Source organism: Physeter macrocephalus, chromosome 2 (genome assembly GCF_002837175.3).
Source record: "Physeter macrocephalus isolate SW-GA chromosome 2, ASM283717v5, whole genome shotgun sequence".
Classification (NCBI taxonomy): domain Eukaryota; kingdom Metazoa; phylum Chordata; class Mammalia; order Artiodactyla; family Physeteridae; genus Physeter; species Physeter macrocephalus.
Window position 1 is genome coordinate 22,150,759 of NC_041215.1, and position 10,879 is coordinate 22,161,637.

Consider the following 10,879-nt stretch of genomic DNA (forward strand, 5'->3'; position numbering starts at 1 on the left):
AGCTCCCCTGGCCCGGGGCACTCGCTGCAGGGAGGGACAGCACGACTCTGACCACCTCCAAACCCCATGCTCCACGGAGGCCGTGGCCCAGGCCCGGCCAGGAAACGTGCCTGGGACGGGGATGCAGAGGCCCCAGGTGGTGGGAGGCCCCACACCTGCCGGATCAGCGCCACTGTCCCTGTTCTGTGAGGCGAGACCGAGGCCTGGAGGTCAGCCGATGGCGGCGCTGGCCTGGAGCCTGGCCTGAGTCCGGCCGCGAGCAGGTAGTTCTCTGTCCGCAGCGCCGACCATCAGGCTGGGCCGGGCTGCAGACAGCGAGGTCTTCAGGCGCTGAGGCCTGAGTTCCCGTCCGTGTGCAACAGACAGAAGGTTAAGCAGCTACGTGGACATCGGCCTCGCCTCTACCATGGGTTTTACTGAAGGAAAATGTCCGGGTTGTGCCATCTGCTCTTGGGAGCGCTGTGCCCGCCGGGTGGGCCCCGGGGAGCCATCCTGCATCCCCTTCTGGAAGGGCTGACGGGCGGTCCGGGATACCGTCCCTCACGTGTGCAGGTAGGGAGGGGACCGTCCCTCACGAGTGCAGGTAGGGAGGGGAGACCATTCTGCAAATGTTTCTCCAGCCCCGCGGGAAGCCTCGCAGGTGGCCCAGTGGCAGCTGTCCTGTGCAATAGGTCCAGGGCAGCAGCCACGGGGACCAGGCAGGCCCAAGTTCAGTGTAGAGCCAAGACCCCGAGGAGGAGCAGACATGGGGGGTCCATCAGGCGAGAGGCCGTGCTTCAGCCATGTCCCCGTGGCCCAGGGGAGGGGACGCGCCTGGGCAGGGTGAGGGCCGAGTCTGCAGGTGGCTCCGTGCGGGAGGGCAGGCGGGTGGGGCCCGTGCAGGGACAGAGAGGGCGCCATCCGTGCCTGGCAGGCCGTCCTCCTTGAAGACAGGTGCTCTCGGGAGGCGCCCGGCCCAGCACTGCTGCCACTGGCACAAGGCAGGTCCCAGGGACCCGGACCACCCCTCACCCGTGGTCACTACCCGCGCGAGCTGGGGCCTGGGACCCGGCCAGTGCCTGCTCTAGACGTGCTCCATCTCCTGGTCCTGGTCGGGCCCCTCCTCCTGGTCCTCGTCGTCCTCATCCTCGTCGGCGCCCACCCTGTCCAGCGGCGCCTCGCCGTCGCGGGCCAGCTCCTCCACGTGGGCCAGCATGTCGGCCATCAGCGCCTCCTCCAGCCGCTTGCGGACCTGCTGTACCAGTTCCTCCTGCCTCCTGGGGACACAGGAAGACCCGCTGGCCAGGGCACGTCCCGTCTCTGGGGAGACGGGGGTGCTGCGAGCGCCCTGTCCAGACAGACGCCCCCGCCCCTGGCCCCAGCACAGCCCGCAGGCCCTCCCCAAATCAGCACCGCTGAGAGGGCGGCTGCCGGCCTGGGCCAAGGACCCCTGTCCCCTCCCTGCCGCCTCTACGGTGCCCCTCTCAGCACGTGGACCTGACTCTGTGCCTGTCGCTCCCCTCCACCGGCCACGAGTCCCTCCTCCCGGCAGGACCACAGCCACTGCCACTGCTGGACCTGACACCTGCGGTTCCCACCTCACTGACTTTCTATTTCTGCAAGTTGTGCTTTAAAGATCTGCCTGGACTTTTCAGAGAGTCGTGTTATTTTCCTGCCCCTTCCCTAGGGATGAGTCCTGTGCATACACGTATGTGAACATGCACACATGTATGTGTAAGTGTACGTATGTGTTTGTGCATACGTGCAGTGCATGCGTGTGTACACGTGTACCTGTGTGCATGTGTACACGTGTGTGGTCTCACCGCCGTGTCCTCGCCTCTCTCAGGGCACAGGGCTGCCCTCTCACACCCTCCTGGCTTTTACCTGCAGTCCTGAGACTGCCCCCCACAGTACTGCAGGTGCAGCTGCTCTGCTTTGCAGCCCCTCCTGTGGGTTCCTAAGCACCCCTGCCTTCTCCCAACCTCAGCTGTGCACTGATGTTTCAAAGCTGAACACGACGCATGTTCTACCCTCTCAGCACCTCTAGATGTTTCCTGCCCAGGAGCCACGTCCAACCACCTTCCAGGAGGCCCTCCCAGACAGCTCTACCCGCACCTGGACACCACCCATGGGGTCCTGGCCAAGCACACGCCCAGCACCCAGGGCCCGGGACGCGTCCCACTTCCCCTCAGCCCACCCTGCCCGGTCCTGCGTGTGCCAGCGCCCCCTGACCCAGCGCCTCACAGCCCACGTGCAGCCCCGCTCAGGGCAGCCGTCGCAGGGCCAAGAGCCCCGTCCTCTCCTGCCTTCGCAGGCTGCCCCACCCCCCAGGCGCCCGCCTGTCTGAACCGAGCCCTCCCCCGGCCACTTCCACATCACACCTGGACACTGGCGGGGTGGGGGGGGGGGCTACCTGATGTCCTCGTCGGTCACCATGAAGGCCTTGCAGAGTGGCTGGGCTGTGTTGAGCCACACTCCGGGGTTCTTCTCCACGGCGGCTGAGAGCTGCCCGGTGATGGGCATGGTGCTGGTGTGTAGGGCGCTGGCGATGGCCGAGAGCAGCGTCTCATCCGTGCAGCCGGGACCCACGCCTGCCGGGCAAGGGAGGGTGGTCGCTGCAGGCACCAGCCTTGCCCTCTCAGCCCCGATTTCACCCTGAACCACCCTTTACAGCTGGCCCTGCCCGGTCCTGCATGCGCCAGGGCCTCACAGCCCACGGGCAGCCCCGCCCAAGGGAGCCGTCGCAGGGCCAGGAGCCCTGCCCCCCAGGACTCTCGCTGTCTGAATCAGGCCCTCCCCGACCGTTTCCATGTCACACCCACGACGTACAGGCAGACAACTACCCGCTCAGGGACAGCAGGGATGCTTTTATGGCGCAGCAGGGAAACCAGACCCCCGAGTGTTTTCAGGACCCCGTGACCAGATGCGGCCCCAGCGTCAGGTGCAGCCCGGCTGGCCCCAGGCTGGGGGAGCACAGGCCTCATCCCTCTTCCATCTCCCGCCTGCCCCCCGCAGGGGGTCACCTTGCAAGCCCTTGGGGAGGTCCATGGTCTTCACGAGCTCCTCCGCGATGTCAAAGGCATTCAGGCCGCTCAGCTTCTTCTCCCAGAAGAGCTACCGCCACACAGACAGACGTCAGGCTGACGGGATGGCCAGGCCACCTGCTCCCACAGCAGGCGACCCTAGGCGGCCGGGATGGGGGTCTCAGTGTGACCTCTGACCCCCACACTTGCTGGGGCTGCTCGCGCCCCAGGGTCCTCACAGGGCAGAGAAACCCCAAGCCCCGTTTCCGGCAGGATGAAGACCCAGGACGTCAAATGCGCCATCGGACAGTCTGTGGCTCCCCTTCACCCTGGAGTTGGGGGTTCGGAGGTCCAACCTCCACCCCGGGCCGAGCCACGGGCCCAGGGCAACAGCCCCGGCTGACCCCTGCCACAGCCCGAGCCAGCGCTGTCCGTGGGCACCGCCCGGTGCAGACAGGGGACCCAGGAGCCCCCGCACGGGCAACAAGCTCACACCCTCAACTGCACCTCTAGACTCTGGGGAGGGGGGCGACAGGCAGCCCCACAGGTTTCTGACCTGTTACCTAGAGGGCTCTAACCCAAACGGCACAGCACCCTGGGTGGCTGCCCATAGCGGGGCCCATGCCCTGCAGGGTCCCTGAGCGTCTCCCCCTCTGACGGCCACGGCCCCCTGCTCTGGCCTAGCACCTCCACACCCCACTATCTACCGGGCCTTTGTAAAGATGCGTGAAAATGCGGCTAAGGCTCAGTTTTTGAAAAACAGATCACAAAACTGCATTTGTGGGATCTTATCAATCAGTTCAAGACAGCGGCCGGCCCGAGGCCCTGCATACGCATGTCGGGCGCTGGTGCCTGCAGGACCGTGCCCCGGGGTGACGGCTCCTGACCGCGGCACTGGGGACCCGGGCCCGCGGACTCAGCTCTGAAGAGCGGACCAACTGCCAGAGCTCACCTGCCGGGGCTGCTCCACGGCCTTCTGGGGGTCGCTCTTCACCTTGTTGCTGGGATGGTTGGTGATCTTGGTCACTGGCTGCTTGAAGATGGACGCAGTCTGCCTGACCGGGAGGGCCGTGTTCAGGTCGGGCTTGCCCTGCAGGGTCGGGCGGGGTCCTCAGCGGGCTTTCCCCGTCAGCGAGAAAGCCGTGCCCCGCAAGGGGCTTCGGGGAACAGGCCCCGGTCACCAGCACACCCCGTGGCACCCACGGATCCAGAGGCAACGCCAAGCCCAGGCCCAGCCGCTTCGCCGCCCTCGGTGCGGCAGCAGCGGGGGCTCCGGACACACACCTGCCCCCTCTCACTCCCCCCTGCCCCTCTCACCTCCCGCGCCTCGTTCTCCGCAGAGCACGGGCCTGGGGGCGCCCTGGCCACCTCTGTCCTGCAGCCGGGCCAGGGAACAAAGTCCCCCGAACACGTGTCCATCAGAGACCCGCAGACACACTGGTCACCAGGCGCCCAAGTGTGGACCAGAGCCGAGCCGCCTCCCAGGCCCCGTGCCCGAGCCTCTCCTGGGGATAGATGACGGGCGGTTTCCTGTCTTCTTTCTGCTTTTCCACAGCTGCTGAGCTTCCCCCAGTGAGTAGCTAGGCCTCTAACTCCACGACGGTGGGTGAGCCCTACCCAGCAGCGGTCGGCGCGGGCTCACCTTGACCTGGCTCGGGGAGTCGTAGCGCACCCGCTGCCGGCTCTTGTTCATCTTGCCCATCAGCATCTTGCCCGTGCGGAAGTCGAAGGTGCTCAGGTCCATGGAGCCGCCCAGGTAGCGCGCCAGCTGGGGCTTGCTCCGGAACTTCTTCCCGCTCGGGCTGCGGACACAGCGCGGTCAGCGGAGGCGGGGGGCGGGGGGGGGCCAGGCCAGGCCGGTCCACCCTCTCCCCAGCGCAGCAGATGCTGAGGCCGAGAGCAGGGATGGACGCCCCGACCTTCGGAAGGATGGGGCCCAGCCCTGAGAGCCTGGCTGGAGTTTCTGGAACATTCCAGAAGCAGAATCTGGCTGTGATCTCGAGAAAAGACCCAAGGATAGCAGGTCCATTACAGCATTATGGACCTGTCCTGGGGGGGCTGGGCTGTAAAACCTCAGTTTGGGGGCCAGGACACCAAAGAGCTGCCCAGGCGGGACCTGCTGGGAAAGCCTGAAACCTGGCTGTGAAGCTCTGCGATCCTGCTTACCCCATGGACCAGCACAGGGGACTCGTCTTTCTAGGAAAAGCTAATGCCAACCTCTAGCTGCAGTGCAGACTCAGAGCTCATGCTACAGCTGACCAGAATGGGACCCAGCGAGCATTAATAATGACACGTCCCGGGCACGGGGACTCCTGCAGCCACTTTGGGAAAGAGTCTGGCAGTTCCGCTAATGGTTAAACAGCAATTCCACCCCTAAGTATCCAAGAGAAATCAAAACACATGTCGACATAATAACTTACATCTAATTACTCATAGCAGCATGACTCACTGGGCAGAGTGAAAACAGCCCAGCTGTCCCTCCACACATGGGAGCATCTCTCAGCCATGAAAAGGAGAGCAGCAGTGACACTCGCTACAACGTGGACAGACCTTGAGAACATGATGCCCAGTGAGAGAAGCCAGGCACAGAAGGACACACAGTGTGTGATTCCATTGATGGGAAACGTCCAGAACAGGCAAATCCAGAGACAGAGAGTGGGTTCTTGGTTGTCATGGGCTGGGGCTTCTCTTTGGGGTTATGGAACGTTCTGGAATTAGTGGTGATGGTTGCACAGCCCTGAACGTACTAGAAACCAGTGAGCGGCACACATGAAGCCTCCAGCAGGCCTGGCACCCATCTAGGACGTCCCTGTCACTCTCCATCTGAGGCTAACGAGGGCCTGCACTTTGCTGATCTCCCCTGAGAGCCTCTAGGCTAAGCCTGAATTCAAGCCAGCACACGCCCACCCCCTCCAGGTGTCCCTGGGCACTGCGGACAAGTGGCAAAAGCGGGAAGAGTGGAACCCGTTCCAGCCCCACCAGGGCCTCACCTGGGTCAGGGCCAGCCCCACCACCTTGGGTTCTGAGACCCCCGTGGACTCTTCTGGAAGATCCATTTTTCCGTTATGCTCTGTGCTGGCTGACGTGAACAGAGTCCACGTGCCTGGAGCAGCGGAAAGGACCCTGAGTCCCGACTCTGGCTCCAACTATGGCCACAAAGAGGGCCAGGACCCTGACAAGCACTCGTCAGCACTTCTTGGCCTCCAGTCACCCCACCTGCTGCTGTTCTGCTTTAAAAAATGCATGAGAACAGGGAAACAGAAACGCAGAACTGTAGATTAGGGGCTGGGGAGCAGGGGTAAGGGCAGAGATAGTTAAAGGTCTAGGGCTCTTCTGGGGGGAGGAAAAGGCTCTAACTTTGACCGTGGTGGTGGCTGCAGCTACCTGTGAATTGTATGCTTTACATGAGTGAACAGTATGGCACGTGACTCCTACCTCGATAAAGCTGTCACAAAAGTGAACGCAAGACAGAGACTGGATGGGGGCTACGAGGACCTGGGAAGCTAATGGACACAGGGCTCACTTCGGGGTGATGAGAACGTTCCGGAACTAGAGGGTGGTGATGGGTACATGAAAACTGCTGAATTGGACACTTTTAAAGACTGAATCGTATGGAATGTGAACTGTATCTCAATTTTAAAAACAGGTTTTGCAGATCTGTATTGGGACAGCAAAATGTCTGAGTTGTTTTATCCAATGAAAGAAAAAAAACTTCTGTAGTAAAACCACAGGTGTAGAACAAAAATGAGCACTGCGGTCTTTCTATGGAAACAGGCCTACCCGGTGGAGTAGACAGGTAGCCAGAAGCCGGGCGGAGGGCAGCCCTCGGCTGACTCGGTGGGACCCTGAAGCATTGGGGCCATCAGGGGGATGGAGCCAGCACCAAGCGCGGAGCCCAGGGCCTGGGCCGGATGCAGGGCTGTACGAGGGGTGATGAGTGGGTGTTGACCCCAGGCCTATAAGGAGGCTTGTAACCCAAGATGCCCAGTGAGGCCCAAACAGTAAGATGAAGCTGGTTCTGGCCAAGCTGAGCCCGCTGCCCAAGGAAGGGGAGTCAACCTGCTGAGCACCTCCTGCTTTCCTGAGTATTTGCACCTTTAAAATGACTTCTGGGGTCTTCCCTGGTGGCGCAGTGATTAAGAATCCGCCTGCCAATGCAGGGGACACGGGCTCGAGCCCTGGTCCGGGAAGATCCCACATGCCGCGGAGCAACTAAGCCCATGCGCCACAACTACAGAGCCTGCGCTGTAGAGCCCACAAGCCACAACTACTGAAGCCCACACACCTAGAGCCCATGCTCCACAACAAGAGAAGCCAACGCAGTGAGAAGCCCCCACACAGCAACGAAGAGTAGCCCCGCTCGACACAACTAAAGAAAGCCCGCGTGCAGCAACGAAGACCCAATGCAGCCAAAAATAAATAAATAAAATTTATTTATTTATTTATTTAAAAAAAAAAAAAAAAGAGCTCTGGGACTTCCCTGGTGGTCCAGTGGTTTAAGCCTCCACACTCCCAAGGCAGGGGGCGTGAGTTCTACCCCTTGTCAGGGAACTAGGATCCTGCATGCTGCAATGATGCGGCCAAAAAAAAAAGCTCTGGAAAGACCTCTCTATTCCACGCACCCCAAAGAATGACACTAACTTCCAAGTCCTCAACTTCTTGCCTGGATTGTAAATGTCAGGCAGGGAGATGATTTTTCCAAAGAAAATGCTCAGCTGTAACCAGATGCTCCGCCTCCATCTCCCAGTCCTGAGGGCCAGGTTGCCAAGCTGGAGGGGCGTGTGGGTGAGTCCTACAGAACGGTCTGTGAGGTCGCTCCGCCTCTCCTGCAAAGAACACACTGGCTCTCTCCCACTCTCTGGACTAGCAAACCAAGGTTCCACATCCCTAGGGGCACGGCTAAGATCCAAGGACAGGTCTGTCCAACTCAACAGCACCGGAGATCTGCTTTCCCTCTTCATTAAGGAACCAGGAAGGGACTTCCCTGGTGGTCCAGCGGTTAAGACTCCGCGCTCCCAATGCAGGGGGTCCAGGTTCAATCCCTGGTCAGGGAACTAGATCCTTATCCCGCAACTAAAAGATCCCACATGCCACAACTACAGATCCCGCAAGCGGCAACGGAGATTCCATGTGCCGCAACTAAGACCTGGTGCAGCCAAATAAATAAATATTAAAAAAAAAAAAAAAAAAGAGAGAACCAGGGAAATCTATCTGTGCTCCCTGCCTAGTCACCTGGCTCGGCATCGGGTGGTGAGAAGGCCAAGGGCCCACAATCCAGAAAGCATATCACATCCCCCCCAACCCCAGAGCTCCGACCTGCTGGGACAGCGTAGGTCACCCACACCAGGGACCTGGGAGTGGCATCGGACCCTGCACCCTGCATCCTGTCTCAGGCCCTCACCTCTCATTGGAGCCATGGGAAACCTGAAATTCCATCTGTCCAGCCCCAGTTTGGAGCTCTTCCCTACCACCAGACCCCTATGCTCGGGGGCGGGGCCTTGGAGCGGGGTCCCACTTGACGGAAGCCCGGAGAGGTTCCCAGGCAGGTGGGGACAAGAGGTGAGGCGATGACGGGCTGGGGCCCTCTAGCCACGCTGGCCTCGGTTCAGCTCCTGAGCCTCCTCACAGGCTGCTGGCGCTACCTCCTCCTGGCTCCACTGCCAGGGCTCAGCTCTGTGCTGCCTCTCCAGACAAGCCCTCATTGACCCGCCCCCCAGCTCGACCAGGCACTCCCATCATCTGCCCCTCACAGACCCCCACAACTCTCTGCATATGTCATCACCTGTTAACTATGAAAGCAACGGGGTGATGGCTGGGGCACCAGCTGTCACCCAGGAGGTGAGGGCCCAGGTCTCACTCCCAGTTGAATGGCCAGGACAGACACCCAGCATGTGCTGCAGAGGCGTCTGTTAAATTAACAAAGGACTAGAGGAACAGAGACCTGCCTCAGTCTTCAGACCTAAAAGGAAGAAGTGAAAACACAAGTGTGCTCAGAATTAAATGAGGGGAGGTGGTGAGAGGCCTCTTCACGCACCCAGAAGTAAGCTTTTTTAAACAGCCAGCGAGGGAGTGACGTCACAGACAGCCGCAGTGAGGGGGAATACACACGTTTCCCTAAGAGATGCTGATCGTAACCCCACTATTTCATGCTTGACATTACGGGACCCCAGCCAATTACAGTACACACGGGAGGGCCACCAGCACTCTTTGGACACTAGAACCTGAGCTTCTCTTGGATGAGCCATCCTAACCCTGCTCACTTCCTTCACTCCTCCCAAAACGGGGACAGCAAAGGCCCAGGACCTGCTGCACACCCCCCAACACCTGGCAGGCATTCAACACGTGGCAGGTGTCCCGCCTGCCTTTCTTTTGTCAGGGTCCTAAAGCAAAGGGGAGGGAGCCATCAAGCCTGGCTCAGAAACAAAAGCATCTTCCACCAGTCAGGAGAAAAAAAAAAAAAAAAAAAAAAAAGAAGGAAAAGGCAAACAGCAGGTGGTTGACGGTCTGGGGCTGGGCTTCCAGCCGCCTACTGATTCTGTTTCACTGGAAGGGGGGTCCTGCCACCTCTCTCAGGCCAAGGGCAGCCCTCCCTCCAGTTTGGGTGAGGGACGCTCACAAAGGCCGCGTCCCCGGTCTGGCGACTGGAGAGGTCACTACCCACGGTGCCCAAGGATGGGGGAGGGGCGGCTCTTAAAAGACACGCAGCTCCAAGACCAAGCCACCCTGTGAAGGGCCCAGGAACCTGCGTCCCTAGGCAGCCCTCCCTGGTCTCCCAGAGCGAACCCTGGTCCCTGAAACCCGGGATCCCCACCCGACCCAGGCTGCGCGCGGCCCCAGGAGCGCCCCACGAGGACCAAAGGGACAGCCCAGCCCCCACCCCCGCCTCCCAGCGGCGTCTGGCCCGCGCCGGGGTGCCCCTTGCCCAGCCGGCCGCTTCGCCGCGGCCGCCGAACAAAGGCCACCGCCAACCCGGGGCCGGTCCCAGGGCCATGCGGCTGCGGGGGGAGCGCAAGCACACTGAGCGAGGGCTTCGCCGGGCACGCACGCGCACTGGGCTCGGGCCCGCCGGGCACGCACGCGCACTGGGCCAAGCGCCCGCCGCGCGCCGGCACGCACGCACGCATGCACGCACAACGCACGCGCGGGGCCCAGGCCGCGGCCCGGGTCGGGGCGCCCAGGCCGCCGCAGAGGCCGCTGGGAGGCGCCCGTTGGGGCCCTGCCCGGCCGGCACGTTCATTCACCTATAGTAAAAGACATCCCTGTGGCCGGCCGACAGCCCCGACCTTCTGGGCACTTCTTCCCTCTCCCAGCCCTGCGGGAGCGCCGGGCACTCCCACCTCTTCCGCTCCATCGCGCCCGGCTCCTCGGCCCGCCGCCGCCGCTGCCGCCCGGACCCCCGCTCGCCGCCGCCGCCTCAGCTGCCTCCGCCGCTGCCGCCGCCACTTGCCGCGGCTGTTCCGACCCGTGGGCCTCCGCCCTCCGCCCCCAGCCGGGCGCGCGCCGGCTTTGCCGCCCTTTCGGCCCCCTCCCCGCGCTCGCCAGCCCCCTCTCGGGGGGCCCGCTCCGCCCACCCGCCCGCGCGCGGGGCCCCGTGCTGCGCAGGCGCCGCGCAGGCCCCGCCCCTCCCGTGGCCTCCGGCCCCCGCCCCTCGGCGGCGGCGCCAATCAGTGCGCGGCCTGAAGGCGGGGCCTGCGGCGGCGCGCGGCTCGTCCGCTCCGCGCCTGCGCCCTGGCCCGCCCCCGAGTGGCTGGTGGCGCCTGCTTGCCGCTGCGCTGTCCGGGTTGGTCTCTCTCCCGCGTCTCCTCCGAGGCCCCGTCTGTGTCCCGGGATGCCCGTCCAGTGCCGGACCGTCCTCCCGCCGCCTCCCTGGTCTCGTC

At 62.6% G+C, this 10,879-nt stretch overlaps 1 protein-coding gene across 8 annotated transcripts; it reads right to left on the reverse strand.

Annotated features, from left to right (window-relative positions):
• Positions 1-1,063: 1,063 nt before the first annotated feature.
• On the reverse strand, positions 1,064-10,480 carry MBD3 (methyl-CpG binding domain protein 3). Of its 8 annotated transcripts, none has more exons than XM_028500582.2 (7): positions 8,785-8,935; positions 7,644-7,828; positions 4,645-4,804; positions 3,955-4,092; positions 3,003-3,093; positions 2,393-2,570; positions 1,064-1,256 (listed from the first exon to the last, which is right to left on the reverse strand). In XM_028500582.2, exons 3-7 carry the CDS (start codon positions 4,744-4,746, stop codon positions 1,064-1,066), a joined length of 702 nt encoding a protein of 233 aa, XP_028356383.1. In that variant the 5' UTR covers positions 4,747-4,804; positions 7,644-7,828; positions 8,785-8,935. The 8 variants fall into 8 exon arrangements, with proteins under 8 accessions (XP_028356383.1, XP_028356380.1, XP_023990053.1 ...); XM_028500579.2 differs by having other exon boundaries at positions 7,625-7,828; XM_024134285.3 differs by lacking the exons at positions 7,644-7,828; positions 8,785-8,935 and adding an exon at positions 10,340-10,480.
• Between the last annotated feature and the right edge of the window lie 399 nt (positions 10,481-10,879).